The sequence below is a fragment of the Macrotis lagotis genome, chromosome 7 (assembly GCF_037893015.1).
Source record: "Macrotis lagotis isolate mMagLag1 chromosome 7, bilby.v1.9.chrom.fasta, whole genome shotgun sequence".
In the NCBI taxonomy this organism is placed as follows: domain Eukaryota; kingdom Metazoa; phylum Chordata; class Mammalia; order Peramelemorphia; family Peramelidae; genus Macrotis; species Macrotis lagotis.
In genome coordinates, this window is record NC_133664.1 from 183,649,551 (window position 1) to 183,667,686 (window position 18,136).

Consider the following 18,136-nt stretch of genomic DNA (forward strand, 5'->3'; position numbering starts at 1 on the left):
CGCAAATAAGCCACATAAAGGTAAATTGTGAGTAATCTCAAAGGGATAGCATGAATATGAAGAGGAACCAGACTTTTTGCAGAAGGTAGAACTTTAGCTAAGACTAGAAGAAAGGAAGGAGATGTTGAATAGGGAAAAACTAGAAACCTTTCCAATAAGATCAAGGATGCCTGTTATTATCAATACTATACAATATTGTACCAAAAAATACTAGCTATAGCAAAAAGAAAGGAAAAAGTGAAATTGAAGGAATTAGACTAGGCAATGAGGAAACAAAATTTTGCAGATGGTATGCCTTGCCAAAAAACCAAGAAATTGGATCCTTATATTTAGGAATCAGAATGTATGAAATCGACCCTATTTAACAGTATAAATAAGAATATTTGAACTTAAGCGTGTAAGTCCTTAATACTGAATTCAATGTTATATTCAATGTTATATTTTTGTAACAATACTGCTCCAAGAGAAACATTATCAGGATCCTTATATTTAGGAATCAGAAAGTATGAAATCGACCCTATTTAACAGTATAAATAAGAATATTTGAACTTAAGCGTGTAAGTCCTTAATACTGAATTCAATGTTATATTTTTGTAACAATACTGCTCCAAGAGAAACATTATCAGGATCCTTATATTTAGGAATCAGAAAGTATGAAATCGACCCTATTTAACAGTATAAATAAGAATATTTGAACTTAAGTGTGTAAGTCCTTAATACTGAATTCAATGTTATATTTTTGTAACAATACTGCTCCAAGAGAAACCTTATCAGGTCTGGCATTTCAGTACAGCATGAGTGCTATTTAAAATAATGACAAAACAAGCTTTTTCAAATGAAAATCATATGTATTCCACAGTATACTTTAACAAGATTTTATTTGTCTAGCAGCTGCAAAATATACAAATTTCTGAAAGGCATACCCTGTTTACAAGCCAGCAGAGTTTTATCCCAGGTGATTAAGACAAACATAAAGCACACCTAATAAGTCACAAGTTCAGGAAAAAAAACCCTCCCCAACCCTAAACATCTCATTGTCTTTCTCTCTGAACATAACACACTTTAAGTCTCAAGTTCAGGGGGGAAAAAACCCTCCCAACCCCCAAACATCTCTCTGCACCATCATACACATTAAATAAATAAATAGCATTTTGCTATCAAAATAATATTAAAAAAATAAACTTCAAGTATTACAAATAAAAACAGTATCATGGATGTGGTTCAGCTTCTCCCCCTCCTAAATTCATATAAAGAATTGTCATTCTCAGGATAGAAAAGGGGAAAAAAAAAACAGCTGTCCCCCCCCCCCAACAAATATATAAAGTTCAGAAAAACTGGTTTCCAGTGCAACCAGTAAGGTAAAAATAAAAGTCAGTAGTCCCAGCAAGACCTCCCCCACTGTGCATCAAGCACATCCCTTAATGAAATGTTTCAGTGTAGTTTCTGCTACTACAATTACTACTACTTCTAGCTTCTAATATAAGTAGCTTCAGTCTGGTTATACTCATCCTCCTCACTCTTTCCATATTAAAATCCTCTAATTAGGTAAAGCTAGCTTGTTTTTAAATTAAAAAAAAATTCTATTCTTTGCTCCTTTCTGTCAATTAAAAACAGAACTGAGTTCAAGAAACAGATTACCAGCAAAGTGAGTCCAAAATTATGTTTCACACATAAACATGTATTGTTGCTTACACATCTACAAGAAAAGGAGAATGGTTGACACTCTCAAAAAAGGGGGGGAGGGGAGATGGCTTATGACAAATCTGTGTGCATGTCTACTTGTCAATGAACTGTCTTTGAAGAGCCCCCCACTGATGATTTGGGTTTGAGACAGAGGAACAATTCTGAGCACCTAAAAACTAACTTTCCTGAGGGCAGGATCTGTCTTTTTTGCCTCTTTTTATAATACCAGTCCTTTAGCACAATTGCATTAGGTGCTTAAAAAATGTTTTATTGATTAAAGTATGAGGCACTGTGGTCTCTCATTCCTCTGCCCACCTATTTTTGCTTCCTCCTTGAAGGAAATACACACAATTCTCCATATGGGCTCCTTTCTCTGTTCTTACTTGGAGTATGGGCAAAGAAGAAAAAACTGTCTTAGGGAAGTCTTCCTCATGTTCTGCACTCCAAACAGTAATGACGTCACATCCACATTTCCTCTTTCCTTAGCACCTGCTTAAATATTGAACCCATACCAGGCTCTCTTCTTCCTTATACTGTCTATTTTGGTCAGTTCAAAGAGGATAAGAGAATCCTGGAGAGGATCTCCTCTCTCAAATTTCCAGGGTCATCTACTAATGTCTCAATTCAATGTTCCACAACTCTTCAGGAAACAAGTCTTGCCGCCCTTTGGATGGTTCCTAACCCTTGCCCAGTCCATCATTCCCCAGTTCATCGTGCTTCTTTCATAATCCCCACAGCTCTAACGATATATAACCCAAGTTTCAGGGGGCAAAGGTACAGATTTCTCATCCTGCTTCCACTGCACAGTTCAAAAGAGAATGGTATCTTTCCAGTCAGAAAAACACCCCTCTGCAAGAGGTGATGTGTGCCCCTTCTCACATTATGCTTGGAGAAAGACCAGAGAGGCTGACTAAACATACGAAGGAGAATAATTTCTTTGCTTTAGTCAAAAAGGTAGATTTGACTCAAGAGTTCTCCAAGCCACTGATTCTACTCTTCAGAGGCCAAGACAAAAAGCAGATGGTTTCTGTAGGTCAATCATCTTGAATTTTCCTGTAACATTAAATTCTGACTTGCCATTGTGAAAAAGGTAAAAAGGGAGAAGAAGTAGAGACATTCCCTTCTTAGCTAATTTTCTCCTCCCCACACTTCCAAAGCTGTTCCAGATAGATTGCAACAGACATCTATTGAAAATGAAGAATGGGATGATGAGAAACATAAGTAAAAACAGGCAATGATGGATTCTTTACACTAGGAGGGCTATACATTGCCTTTAAGACCACAAGATAACTGGACCGATTGGAGTCAAGATTACAGAATCTTCATTTGATAAAGTCGACAGTCACTCCAACAGTTTGGTCAATTCATGGAAGAAGCAGCTGGGATTATCTGGGTCTCAGGTTAAATGGAAGAGCACAAGTCAAGCTTCAGAAATGGCAATGGAATGCAACTGGTTTTGTTTGTTTCAGAGTTCCAGGAAGAGTCAAAATGGTCCTAGGAGCTATTCAGGTTCTGTTTTGAAGGGGAAGAAAAAAGAAAGAATTAGTTCCATTTCTACTAAAGCTCCCCCCACCAAAACCCAAGATTCATCATGCAGGTAAGACCCACACACACATGCACACAGAAAACAGCCATGAAACATAACCCTGTGGAGCATCGGTTGGCAAAGTAGGCCCAAAGATGGGCATCCCAGGGAGCCAATGTAATTTTATTATCAACACTATAAAGTCAAAAACATGATGGGGGGGGCGAGAAAGAGTTAAAAATAACTAAAAGATTCTCTGGAGGGAGTGTGTTTGTTCAAAGACTGGTTGCTCTAAAGGAAAATTTCTCCCCTAATGTTACTTAGTGGTTCAGTGGGTATTTTGCACATGGTTAAGTTTTCCCTACCCAAAGCTATGCTTACAATTTGGCTGGGAGGAGCACTAGAATGTTAAAATAGCCAAAAGTATCTGAAACAAACTTAGACTATAGGGCAAAATTTTATGAATTTGGGAATGAATGCCTACAATGGAAGGTTATCTGTCCTGAAAGTCAGTGACAATGCCTGGGAGAAACAAGAAGAATAAAATGTACTTCAGAGGCACTTCAGCTAGGGACCTAAACTATTAAGATTTATGTATCAATTTTAATGAGAAACATCTTTGCCACACAAAACTCTGTTTTTACAAGAGTCCTTTTCACAGACTCTTTCTCAGAATATATGAAATAATATACAGAATAAAAGAATAACTACATTCAAATATGGGGTTTTTTTAGGTTTTTGCAAGGCAAATGGGGTTAAGTGGCTTGCCCAAGGCCACACAACTAGGTAATTATTAAGTGTCTGAGACAGGATTTGAACCCAGGTACTCCTGACTCCAAGGCTGGTGATTTATCCACTACACCCCTAACATTCAACATTAAACAAATAGATTGTCCTAAAGCTTAGCAAGAGTCACTTCCACCCAGTCAATCTCTTCTTTTCCTTATTGAAAGGGTATCAAAAACAAAGAAACCTAAGGCTACTCCCTAAGACACTCAGTCTCCTTTCATTAAGGTTGTTTTTTTTTAAAGGAGAAGGGGGCAGGTGATAAGGAAACTAGCTACTTCTGACAGTTCTAACTTTGAGCCTAGCTTAGTAGTCAAAAAAAACAAAAAACCCTGAGGTAAAGGCAATTTTCTTAGTTCAAAATATAGATCACCTTCCAATCCAGTAGAAGCCAAGTGACTTTGTATTCTATCCATTTAGGATTGAGAATAGAATCAGATAAATCTCAAGACCCAAAACTACATGACTAGGCTTGAGAGTTCATCTTAGATGACCTAAACATGGCAATTTCCCTTGAAGGTAAGGTCAATTCTGGGTCAATTCTCAAACTTCAAGACTATGCTAGGCTTAAAGATACAAGGGAAATGAAGAAATGAAAGTCCAGAAAGACAAAAGTAATTTTTACAATTTGGTTACTACCAAAGCATCTCTGGGGAAAGAGAGAGACAAGGGGAATGATTCAGATGCCTATTGTATGAACCTAGAATCCTATCTTAAGATACAAAGATGTAGTCCTCAAATCAAAATGCTGCCACTCAAGATGCAGGGGATGCCCTAAGCATTTTCCCTATTCAAAAGTTAGTAAGGAGAAAACTGAGAACATCTAACAGTTTGAAGGAAAAAAAAACATAAGAAAATCTTTTAGTCTACTTCCTTTTACAATTATTTGAAATGATTTACAATATTTGAAAAATACCAGAGATACCCTACTTTGCTTCATTAAGCAAATGATTGGAAAAAAGAATGATGCAGAAGTCCTGGTTGTAACTGGGTCCAAACACAAAGCTTAGCTAAAAATAGTCCCTACTGTTATCAAGGTCATTGTTAAAAGAGATGTAAAACAAGATTCATAGCAGCTCTTTTTGTAGGGACAAAGAATTGGAAAATGAGGGGATGCCCATCAATTGGGGAATGGTATAATGTATTGTTCTATAATAAAACAGGGTTTGGCAGAAATCAAGAACTGATGCTGAGGGAAGTGAGCAGAGCCAGGACTATAGATTTAATAGCAATATTATATGAGCAACTATTCTTCTTTTATAACATGACTAATAAAGGATTTTCATGCACAACCTATATCTGTTTCCTGGTAGTCATGGAGAAGAGGGAAAGGTAGAAAAATGTGAAACAAACAAATAAACAAACAAATAAACAAAAAAGATGAAGATTGCATGTATTTTAATAAAATAACATTCAAAAAAATAAATTTTTCAAAGGGCTGAACATTCTGTGTTCTATATTTATCAGACAAAAAAAGCTCAGTTTTGCATTTGAAAACAAAACAAACTGACTCATTAAATAAGAAAACAGGGAAGGAGAAATGAATAGGGTGCTATAGAAATATTGAACTTCCCAGGGCAGGCTACCAGAATCTCCCTGCTGGCCCAAGAAAAAGGAGATTAAAGGTTAAACTTGGAAATGCTGTTTTCACATACTCCATGCCAACAGGACCAATGGGATGACACCTTGACTATTAAGGCTTAACAGGTTAACAGATAGGAAGCAATATGGTCTAATGCTCTGCTGGGAACCATCCAGACCTAGGCAGTGAATGTTAGCACCAATTGCAAAATAGAAATCAAGAGTCCACATGGGAAAGGGAAGATTAGCAGCAAAAACAAAGCTTTTTGATAAAGCTTTAGGATAAAGCCAATCATAAGTTGATACAGATGCCCCAACCTTTTCAAAAATCTTTCTTCCCTTCAAAATTCCCCCCACCCAGAGGCCTATAGGCCTCACAATTCACATCCCAAACTGTAGTAAAAAAAAAAAAAAGAAAAGAAAATAAAGGGTATTTTGGGGGGAGGGAGGGTTAGGGTTATAAATAGCTCAGAGAAAAATACTTACAAACAGGCTTTCCCTAGTAAAGGCTGCAGAGAGAAGAAAAGTGGAGAGAGAGGTCAGTAGAAAATGAAGGGAAAGATACCAAAACCCGATTTGAAATGGTCCCAATTATGGCAGACTCTATTGCTGCCCAGATAAGCCTATAACTTCAAGTTCACCCTACTGATTGCTAGTAATTCCAAATGTCTAGACAACTATGCAATGTCCTTTAAAAAAAAAAAAGTAGTGAAGGGGAGCTGTTGTTAAGACTTTGGGGGGATTACATTGGGATTTTTGAGCTGCAATAGTGAGAAAGGAGTGTCTGTGAGGCACTGTGAGCAGAGGGGCGACAAGCTGCCTAAGATGACAAGCTGCCTAAGATGAACTACCCCCACATTAACCTGAGCTGCTATGAGTGGTTAAAGTTTCTCATGTTGATGGTACTAGAATGGGACAAGATGGGGAGATAGCCTCCCTACGCCTCTCCATAAAAAACAAACAGTACCAAATTTAGAGAGAAAATATTTCATCTTCTGTACTTTTTATATATATATATACCTATATCATACCCCTGATAGGTCCTCTTAAGTCAGGGATCAAAGGTCAAGCATGGCACCATGGGAGTAATAATTCAATATACCATTCCTGTTCCCTCTCCAAGTCCCTCTACCATTTTCACAGGATGCAAAAAGTTTGTAAAAAAAATACACATTGTAATGGGGTGGAATCAGGGAGCTTGGTGAGGATTAATGCTGAAAGTGATAATCTAGAGCTAACAAAGCAGAAAATTCAATTTAAAACATGAAACATATCAAATATAGACCTTGTTCTCAATCACAGACTTAAGAAAAATCTTAGCATGAAATCTTTTGAAGATTTGACTGGGGTCAAGGAAAGGATAGGGAAAAAAAGGACTGAGCTCAAAGAGGTCTACTTGGTCTATTTGCCAAGACTTGTTACCTACTGAAGAGATTTACATAGGATTTTTAAATGGCTTTAAGAAGCTGTCTTATAGGGAAGAAAAACAACATAGGACCCTGCATTAAAAATACAGCTCTTAACCCCATCATCCCACAAAGGCCAACCATCAGAGGCCAGGGATGATTAGTTTGCTAAGCCATAGTCAAGACTGATTCATTGGCAATAGTATGTCACTCACTACTGGCCTGAAAAGATGGTCTTGATCAGTGATGCTCCAACAGGTAGACACAACCAGGACACCACTAAATCAGACCAGTACAGAACTGGTCACCATGAGAGCCTAATCTCTCCATGAGTGAAGAGTACAGATGCACTAATTCCTTCTTTGTTTCCTGCCCTGCTTGATTCTGCCAGGTTAGATACCTGGCAGGTATCTAAACAGTTCTTGGGCATCAAGTGAGAAGATACCAAATGCTATTTACCTATTCCAGAGGATTGCACACAAAAGACTTGTGTGTTCTCCCCTTAAAAAGGGATTACAGAAAGGCAATTAGAAAGAAGGTAACAACTGAACCTTAAGAGGATTATTCTCTTCTCTAGGCAAGTGACAGGAGAAAGGAGTCAACTAACTTGCGTGGACACCTCCCGGGACAGGCAGCTGGGCAGGGAAGTAGAAGTAGAAGTAGAAGCCACATGCTCCTCAAAGCTGTTGATGCGAGGCTTTTTGGTGGGTTCAGGGCTGGCTAGTGGGGTAACGCTATTGCGTCTCATGAGCGGGCTAGGTCCCTTCTTTGCTTCCTAATCAAGACAAAGACAAAAGAGAAGGCGACAGTTATGGAGGAAAATTGAAGGAGAAAAAAGGGCAGGGGTGAGGAAGGAAACAATAGCCCCACCCCCCCAAAAAAAGATTCAGTTCTTCCAGGAAAAAGTCAGAAATACATTAGCAAGGGGAAAAATCTGTCTCCTTTTAGGCTCATAGCACCCAACAAAGATCCTGGGTAATCTAGCATTAAGGGACACTTTTCTCACCAGAAAAGTTATCTTTCCTTAAACCTTTGCAGGCTTAGGATAGGAAGTAAACAGAGCCAATAAAGGGTTGACTATGATACTGATAAGAGGCAGAACTCAGCAAGCCATGAACTGGCTGAATAAGTGCCTAAGAAAGGATGGAATTTTCATCCATAAGGTCTTTAAAAAAAAGAGACCTTACTCTATTTGGGATGGTACAGATTCTGACTGTGGGACAGGAACTGGTTTCAGGTCATTAGCCCAAAATCAGGAACTTAGCCTTCAACCTAACTGTGCCTAGGAAAAAAAAAACCCACAATAGGGTAAAATGTGGCCATACAACTGCAGATGCTCACTTGGTCCAAGCCAAGATCTTCATTTAAGAATTTTAGTAGGATGGCTTTTCCAACTTCAAAGCATGTATTTTAATTTTATTCAGAGTTGGCAGTATTTTGAGTAAATAGAACAGACTTTTTTTTAGGGAAAAGTCTGCTATGAGAAATATACCAACAGATATCCTGCTAGGAAATGGGAATCTGAATCATATCCCTGGCAAAAGGATTATATATTGATAGAAGGACTGGACCTGTAATTTCACATATTAGGAAAACTCCCAGGGAAGAAGAGGACAACATCTATCAATGTTAGAAATAGCCTTCTTTGCAACTTAAGAAAGTTGCTTTAGAGTCTAAGAGATTAAGTGATTTGCCCCAAGATGCTACAGTATTGGCAAGAGATGTTATTTAAACCAAAGCACTTCTTGGTTCAGGGGGCAGTTCTCTTTTCTCCATAGACTTACATAATAACTTATATAGACTTACATACAAACTTATGTAAAAAGTGGTTCAAACTCATTCAGGTCTGGATCCAATCTAACTTTCAAATGTCAATGAAGGAAAATTCAGCCAAGTCCAGAGTACTAATGATGGGGACTAATGATTTTGGAAAAGCTTTCTTCAATTCTTTCCATTTCTCTCTAGTGCCCTCTTTTTGCTATTGCTACTGATTCTAGATATATCTGAAGAAAGAGACTAGGAAGCTATTAAAAAAAACCATGTAACCTTATCTTCATTGAATTCAAGTCAAAAATGGGTGAAAATAAAATGTGAAAAGATTGTGCTATCATTAACACAGATGGGGTGGGGGTGGGGGGGGAAGATGAGAGGTCTAATATACAAAAAAGAAAAAAGTCACCCAAGTCTATTTCAAACAAAGTTATCCCAAGGACCAACTCAAGTACACATTAGCACCAAATACACAAAACAATGATGACTTTTTTTGGAGATAAATTTAATATTGACCAATTCCTTCCCACTCCTTTCTAAACACTCTTGGGTAGACCCAAAAGCAGAGCTGATACTCACCTCTGATCTTTCCCGGTGTGTGTTTACTGCTTCTACATTCAAATAAATAGATTCCACCCGGCAACCTAAGAGACAGAAATAAAATGTTTTTATTATATAGGTCTAGCTTAGGGAAATCCCACCAAGAAGTCTTAAGGTATGGGGGAAAAGGTCTTTTGGCCACTAAAAAGCCACTTACCATAGGCCACAGGTGTCAGTTTCAATACTGTGTGAAGGGGACACTTCAAATACGGCATTTCATCTAAGGAAAGAAGAACAGACATGATCTCCATCATGGTACCATACATAGTTGGTCTCAGAACAAGTCATCTCAAAATGACTTAAGTTCCAGATGGCTTAATTAGCTTATGGCCAAGGAATTTCACAGAAAGCCAAATTGCTAAACTGAAAATTGCTAAACTAAAGTATGAAATATATATGTACTACATAAAATATTTTTAAGTATAACCCCCCCCCATACACATAGGACATACCTGCACTCTTATCTAGAAAATAGGCCAAAAGGCAACGCATGACAGCTTGGTGGCAAATCACCAATACATTCTCCTGTCTCTCCAACTCCATGATCACTGGTTCTAAGCGCTGAACTAGATCTTGATAAGACTGCAAGACAAGAGGGATATTTTCAGAAGCTTCATCCAAGGCAAGAACAAAGAGCTATAAACACGGGGAGACTACATCTTAAACGAACAAACACTTGCCAGGATGATGTACAAGAGATTCCTATTCAGGTAGGATCTCTTGAGGGCTCAATTTTCATACTGTCTAGATTTAAGTTTCTGTGCTTCCCACAAAGAGGGAGGGAGGGGAGAACCTGCTTGGCTCTATTGCTGAGGGGAAAATGTCCACAGACTTTCCCATGTTGACTGATCCTGTGAGATAACTTGCCCAAGGAACCTAGACCAACTCCTTCCCAACCTTTGAAAGGGAAGAGAATGTAATTTATTAGTGAAGGGACAACCTATCTAGAACCTTCCTTCTCAGATGCAGATCTGTACTGCAGTGTTTTAGAGTGATGCCCAGAAAACTGACAGATTTGGAAATAAAGATAACATAAAACCTAAGTGGGGATGATTTTTTTAAATATCATAATCTAGGGAGGCTAGGTGGCTCAGTGGATAAAGTACCGGCCCTGGAGTTAGGTGGACCTGAGTTCAAATCCAGCCTCAGGCACTTAATAGCTTGTGATCTTGGGCAAGTCACATCCCATTGCCTTGCAAGAAAACCAGAATCTAGAGGCAAATTGTTAAAGTTGGATTTTTTTCAAATCTGCCAGATTTTTGTATTATCAATTTTGCTTAAAATGGAATCACCATCCACTAAAACTTTCCTTCTGCCCATTTAGAGAACATGAAGTTAAGAATAAACATCTTTCCCTTTTAAGCTCATACAAGCCTATAAATCTTATATACAAAGCACAGACTAAAAGCTTTTAGTCTGATTCAAAGGAGCACCTTCAGATCTGCAGTGTCATTGCAGATCATAGCACTCAAATATTTGTTAATGAGGGAATTAATACAGAAAGGTAACCCTGTTGTTCTTTTTTGTAATTTTAAACTTGAGAAAATTTAAGAAAAAAAATTTCCATTTTGCACAACAGACCATGAGAGGATTCAATATAAAACAATTTCCATTTCAAGAAATCCTATAATACTATACATTTTTCAAAGGTGTTAAACTTTTCTTTGATTCATTAGATTTTTTTCTCTGCTTTGCACTTTCCCCTCCCCCTCCTCCAACAATCCTAAAAGTTATGTTATATATCCATGTATGTGTATATATAGCATAATCAAGAAGACCTAGATATTTAAGGAGAAAGTCATCACAGCATATATACCTCTCCAGAAGGGTAGCGGTAATAATATTTATCCTGATCACGAAGAGCAAATTCTTCAGGATAAGTATCCTTGATTTCATCATAGGTCATTTCTTCACAGACTCCCTAGAGAAAACCAGATAGATGTCACACACAAATACAAAAAGTACTGTTTAATTATCAGGATGGAAGTCCTGACCAAGTCAAAGCTGAGTCAGAACGCCCATCTCAAATGTACATGCACTCTTCCTGTGGTTGTTTCCTTACCTAGCTCAATTAAGAAAACCACCTTTAACCCCAAGTCTTCTAGCTCCCAATGGTCAAATAGATAGACTTACAGCATCAATTTCATTGAGGGCCTTCCACTGCTCATATGGTAGCTTGAGGGCTTCTGCTGTCTGGATGGTCCTTTTAAGCTGACTGGTCCATATCTTAAGGTTCTTCAAATTCTGCTCCTCCAGGAACTTGCCCAAGGCAATGGAGAACTGAAATCAGATAGGAAGCAACATTGGGAGAGTTTGGATAATGGAGTGTGGCACAACTTTCTCTACTTGTTGAGAAGTAGAGAATTCACCTTTCATAGTCTGCCACCCAAGGCTTCTTATTATGGTTAACCCAAGACCAGAGCCTCAGAGTTAAGGCACATTGCCAGTATACTTACCCCCCTTAGCCTTCTTACCCATGTCTGATACATACACAGTAAAAAGATTCAGTAATCCACCTATTCCTAGCAGACTATATGATTAGCTCCCTTAAAGAGGAGGAAGCATACCCACTTCTGCTCTTTGCTCCTACCTTCTTTCCCCTATTGGACAAGCCAGTGTCTCCACCAATCCTCCCTGAGAGATTATATTCGCTCTCTCCATGGCGACATAAATAGATGGTCCGGGGCTGGACATGGATGTTCATCAGGTAATAGACTATCCTGCTCTGGATGTGATCTTGGACTCTATTTACCAGGAATCTTCGGCCAACATCAAGCACCTTGATCAGTGATAGCTCCCTGTATAGAAACCCCAGTAAGAATCCAAAGTAAGATTTTTGGGAAAATAAAGAAGGTGGGGCTGTTGATCCTAATATTGAGAAGCTCATTTACCTATATCTGCCTTGTAGATAACAAACTTTCAAGGGAATAATTATAGGATATATTCTTAAGATTTTAGAATTAACAATAATTATGCTAGCAATAACAGGTCTTAAGATAGATCTTAAGAATGTCTTTCTTTTTTAGCACAAAGTAGTAAATATCAAATTGGGAGTCAGGGAGAATGACAATTTCCTTGGATTACCTATCATAGTTATCTGGGTCAAGAGGTTGGTAGTTGACTTGATAGCAATCAATTCTTTTCATGAAGTCCTCCATGGCTTCTGCTGAGCTGCAATCTCTATAATCGGGGCTAGAGAGTTTAACTTCCTGCAACAACACAAAAAGGAAATTGATGAGTCATACAGAAAGGCTTTCGGTTCAGATTAATCAGGATTTGGGGGCTCTCAAATCAGGGAAAGAGCAGAAGGCCTAAGAGATTATCCTAATACCCACGGGTGAAAAAAATTTTGGATAGAGTCAGAAACTGAATATAAAAAGGGTGAAGACACCAGGGGTAGGGCAAGGGCAGATCTTATTGAAGATAATCTCCAGAGAGATATGGTAATGACCATGTACAGATGTCTCTCATGATTTAATGCTTCATTACCAACTCAATGACTAAAGTTAATAAATGTGTACTGAGTACCTACTAAGTGTCTGGTGGCCTGCCTAGTGTTTACTCTCAGTTTTTCTGACAATGAATACCTAATTTGTGGGTCATTGAGACCCACATTGAGTCTACTTCCTTCTGTTTATTTTTCAGGGGTAAGATAAAGGAGAAATTCAAGTTTCTTTACTCTACTACTGATAAAAATCTGCTAAGTGAAAACATTTAAGCCATAAACTGCTTTAAAAAAAGTCTTGGATGAGTTTATTTAAAGCCTTCCTTCTTAACTTCATAGAATGAAAAGGAAGGTAAAGATGTTTCTCAAAATTTAATTCCCTAGGACTCAAATCCAACTCCTTTAAGACACTCCAAAACTACTCATGGATAAAATCTGTCTGGAACAAGGCTACCCACCCCCTACCCCCGCCCTGCCCTGAAAGTCAAAGAATCCTGCCTCTCAGGTCTGGGACAGGCTCTTACCATAATGTTGGAGGCCACTACAGAAGGGTCATCACATACAGACTCGATGAAAAACACCTGGGGAAAGGTGAAAAAACCACCTGAATATAATTTATCAGGGATGCTATCAAGCAACAGAACATTAACTTAAGCACAAACTGTTCACCAGGAACTATGTGTTAAATAGTAGGGATACAAAAACAAAATTATCCCTGCCTTCATGGAATATTGTAAGGAAACATGTACAAAGTTCATTAATATAACAGATCAAGGTAGGGGCTAGCTGGGCTGGTGGGGGAGCAATCAGGAAAGGTCTCAAGTAGAAGGTGGTGCTTCAGTTGATCTTCTAAGCCAGTCATCCTCACCATCCCCCCACTCACTCACACCATGAACATTTCCATAGAGGGTCATTCCCATGGGGAAACTGAGGTATTAAATTACCACCATGCTCTGGATCAAGTTATATAGTGAAGAGATTTGGGCTTACCTTAAAGTCATTTTCTTTTGCAAAATCAAGGATCATATCTCTTCTCTCTTTTGTGGTATTGGTAGCATCAAAAACCTGTAAGTATATTTGAAGGAGAGAAAATAATACATTTTTTCATCTTTTCGAATTTTTCATTATTTCACTAGACAAAATCATAAGCAAATAAATGAAGAAGGAAACTTCCATGTCCCAAGAAAACCTGAATCTGATTTGAAGAATCTAAGTTGGTTCTCTATGCTCAATCTTTGAAATGAAGTTTTTATTTCTTCTGCAGTCTGAAAACAAATATGCTTGGGGAACAAAAGGCTAAACAGAAGAGTTGAGTCCACCTATAGTAGCAGGTGAAGCAATTAGCTTCACTTGGAGCTTCTTTCAAGCTTTTATCAGCTTTTTGAGTAAATTGAGGCAAATAGAAAGGTCACACATGTGATTTTCCTGACTCCAAGTCCAACATGAGGCTTTCATTCTCTATATATGAACATCGAAGGTCTTGATGATCATTAACAAGCAGGATACTACCATTTCCTTTTGACTTCATCCCTAACTGCAATCTTTCCTAGTTCCCCAAAGGGTAAAGTTGAGGTAAACTACTTTAGCCTTAGGAAAATCTCTGAGAAAGCTTTGATAGAATACCATCCAAACATGCTATCAGATCAGAGATGGAAGGACAACTGCTATTCTTAACTTACTGCAATCTGGCCACCTTCTTCTTTCAGATACAACTGGACATCTCTCAAGGCAGCTAATGCACATTGTCTGCAAGACAGAAGAACACAGAAGGCAAACATCAGAAGGTCTCTCACTGCTAGTATAGATAAAGGAAGTCAAAGGCAGAAAGGACTCATATACAACATATCTGTATTTACAAAGCACTCTACAAAGCTCATTTGATCCTCATAGAATTCATGAGGCAAGTGCTATTATTCCATTTCACAAATGAGGAAACTGAAGCAGAGGTTAAGTGACTTCCCAAGATCCACACAGCTAATAAATGCCTGAGGCTAAGCTGAATTTGGATCTAGTTCCAGTCCAAGTCTAAGTCCAATGCTCTACCTACTGTACCAACTAGCAGTCTAATCAGCCATTATCAGGTAGAATTTATATCAGGAATGCAGGAATGTTTCAATATTAGGAAACAATTAGTATAACTAATATTATCAATAAAATCATTTATCTTAATAGATGCTGAAAAAAGCACTCATTCCTTATTAAAACTATGGTATAGCAGAGGACTAAATTTTAAGTTTTCCTTAAAATAGGCATTATCTAAAACCATCACCATACTTATATGTAATGAGGATAAACTAACAGCACTCCCAGCAAGCTCAGGGGTGAAACAAGAGAGTAGATTTTTCAAATCTTTCAAAAAGTTGAAGGAATCTCCATGATCACTATGTTAAGGATTCCTGACCTGTTTTTGAGAACTCATTTTTTAAATCCCTGGCAAATGAAAAAAATACTAGCATTTCCCCCCAAAAAATATAAAATATGAATGGATATGTTATGAATTTCTACCCAGTCATTTAAGGTGTATTATCATCATAAGGCATATCTGAGTGACAAGTACTAGAAGTTGTAACCCAGAGATGCTGTTGAGTAAAATCACTACCATGAGTCATATGTAAAGACAAATTACATGAATTTTGTGTCCCTGCTTCTCCCTTCCCAGTCAAGAGTCAGCATATTCCTCCAACAACAACAGGATGATAAAAGTAAGACTTTGGAGGAATTGCCCTAAGGGAGAAGAAACCAGATAAGGAAAAAAAATAGTTCAAGTAGGGGAGCCAAAATATATTTCTCAACTTACTTCCGAACTTTCATGGCCTCTTCATTGTCTGGATGAAAGAAACTATAGGAACTAAATTCTTTCACAGCCTCCCGGCGGTACTCCCCGACATTGAAAACTACAAAAGGAAAATTGAGCCCATCAGAGAACCACCAAAGACTAAAACACAGAGGAGCTAAGGGTACTACTTCTATTAAGAGCTCTCATTTATAATGTGAAGACACTGAATTAAAACTTACAGGTCCCATCCCCAAATTACTTTTAATATTTTTTTTTATCCAGTGAGTGCTTAGTAGATAAGCCTTTACTGGCTGCTTCAAACCTGTAAAGTAGAATTATCTTTTACAGTCTCCATTGTGTTGTCTTTCATGAACAGATTATAAGCATCTTGAGGGCAAGGACTTCTATCTTCTATCTAAATCCTCTAGCCCTTATCACAAAGCTTAAAAGATAATATTTGTTGATTGATTACCCAGCAAAATCGTATGTGAAACTGATGTAGCCAAGTCAGGATTCCAGAGGTAGAACCCCAGAAAAGTACAAAACATACCCAGAGAAAAACCTGAAAATAATGAATATGGAACAAACAGGAAATTCAGGTTCAAGTCCTGTCTCTGACATAGAACTGCCTGTGTAGATCCCGGAAGATTCAGATACTTAACATTTCTGGGACCTCTAAGACTTAGTTGCAGAATAGAACACCCCAGGCCCTTCCTTCCTACTACATAAATTTTAAACTTCCCCTTCCTCACCCCTAGCTAAGAGCAACTCTCCTACTTTGGATCCCCCAAGAAGAATAAGCTCTTTGAGGGCAGGATCTCCCCAGCACCTTGCACAAATTAGTAATAAATGTTTGCTGAAATTTCCATATAGCTTTATTTTCAAAGCATTTTCTAGACAGGCTTTGCTTGAGAGATAGGTAATACAGGTATGATGATGCCCATTTGTTAATTCTGATGGTAAGTATCAGAGGTGGGATAAAGATTTTTCTGGGTATTTTCTGGTATTTGTAAATGCCTAGATAATGCATAATGCATAATTGCCTCTCCAGATATCATAAGCACCTTGAACGGAAGGGACTGTTTTATTCTTCTCAGCAATAGCTAGACACCCAAGTTAAACCATAACAGTGTAAGAATCCACTCTTACCTTTCGTGGGGACACCCATCCAATTGAGGTAGCGTGTCAACTTCTTAGACATGTAAGTCTTTCCCCTAGCTGGGAGTCCAACCATAACAATCACTGTAGGGGAATTGGTTAGCTGAGGTCCACAGGCTGGAATAAGGAAAGAAGATCATAATCAGTCATAATTTATATTTACCCTGTCACACTATGACTCCAGTTATTTAAGAGAAAAGAACATGTGGTGGGAGAGATTTATAAATCCTGGTTGATTTTCTAAATTTTAACATAGTTCATTTGTACATAGTTGTTCTTATAATCACACATAACTATCAGCCCAAGGACCCAGATGCCTTCCTAAACTAATCACAACTTCAGAAGATAAAACGTTCAATTTGAGGTATTGTACTAAAACTAAGGATACAAAAGAGATAAAAGGTATTCCCAGACCTCAAGGAATTTATACCCCTCTTTCCCTTCCCCCAGGATCAAATTTGAACTCAGGTCCTCCTGGATTTCACTTTGACACTTTTTTAGAAGCTAATCGGGATTTGATGAAGGGTAGAGTATATCCTGTATGATTTCTTTCTCACATTCAATTTGGATCAATGTATACCATGGAAACAATATAAAGACTGGCAAATTGCCTTCTGTGGGAGGGTGGGGGGAGGGAAGTAAGATAAGGGGAAAAATTTTAAAACTCATTGAAGGATAGGGTCTAAACCAGATATAGGAAGAAGTAAGCCCTGACACTTTAAGTAAGGATGGTTAAGTAAAAGTCAACAAATCAGAAAGTACTTAGAAGCTAGATGCTGAGCTAAGCAACAGAGATACAAAAGAGACAGACCCTGCTTATGTAGAAACTGAGGCAGAGTATATGACAAGGAGTGAAAGGCAGGGTCCCAATCATCCAATCCATTTATATAACTTATATTACCCTTTTACAACCTTCTTTCCCACCACATAGGAAAGTTAATAAAATTTTAAGAAAGACTGGATAGTCACTTAACCCCACAGCATTGCAAAAGCAAACAAAAAGAACTAAACCACAGATAATGTTAATCCTTTTTGGTCAAGATACAGACACCTAATTTTTCTATCTCTACTACTTAAAGTCTCTCTCCTACTCATCCACTGGATCCTAGTGATGGTTCAAGCTGAATGACTAACAAGTCAGGGGAATAGCAGAACTTGGCAAAGTTCTAGCCAGAGCCACTGATTCTAGGGGAAGCTACCAAGATGCAGAGGTTGCTATAAAGGCTACTTAACTTTCCCCTTCACCAAGATCTTCACATTTTACTAATCTAGATGGACACATTTAGTTAAGGGGGGGCTGGGAGGGGAGGGAGGATTAGCCTTAACAGTACATTGTTATTGGACTAAGGAAAAGAGCAACCTTTCGTTTAATCTGGGCACCAACTCCAACCAAATATGGCAGTGCT

At 38.2% G+C, this 18,136-nt stretch overlaps 1 protein-coding gene across 6 annotated transcripts in view; it reads right to left on the reverse strand.

Moving 5' to 3' along the window:
- Positions 1-2,896: 2,896 nt before the first annotated feature.
- PFKFB3 (6-phosphofructo-2-kinase/fructose-2,6-biphosphatase 3) overlaps positions 2,897-18,136 on the reverse strand; it is a 102,232-nt gene continuing 86,992 nt past the window's right edge. For 2 of the 6 annotated variants that reach the window (XM_074194185.1, XM_074194182.1), the window contains exons 2-16: positions 16,722-16,847; positions 15,594-15,690; positions 14,476-14,542; positions 13,787-13,861; positions 13,321-13,377; positions 12,436-12,560; positions 11,942-12,149; positions 11,485-11,631; positions 11,168-11,272; positions 9,804-9,933; positions 9,509-9,571; positions 9,331-9,395; positions 7,589-7,756; positions 6,062-6,084; positions 2,897-3,195 (exon numbers count right to left, since the gene is read on the reverse strand). In XM_074194185.1, coding sequence (XP_074050286.1) covers positions 3,189-3,195; positions 6,062-6,084; positions 7,589-7,756; positions 9,331-9,395; positions 9,509-9,571; positions 9,804-9,933; positions 11,168-11,272; positions 11,485-11,631; positions 11,942-12,149; positions 12,436-12,560; positions 13,321-13,377; positions 13,787-13,861; positions 14,476-14,542; positions 15,594-15,690; positions 16,722-16,847 — 1,463 coding nt within the window. In that variant the 3' untranslated portion in view covers positions 2,897-3,188. Of the gene's footprint in view, positions 3,196-6,061; positions 6,085-7,532; positions 7,757-9,330; positions 9,396-9,508; positions 9,572-9,803; positions 9,934-11,167; positions 11,273-11,484; positions 11,632-11,941; positions 12,150-12,435; positions 12,561-13,320; positions 13,378-13,786; positions 13,862-14,475; positions 14,543-15,593; positions 15,691-16,721; positions 16,848-18,136 lie in introns of all 6 variants that reach the window. The other 4 variants (XR_012470145.1, XM_074194183.1, XM_074194184.1 and 1 more) reach the window with 4 other exon arrangements.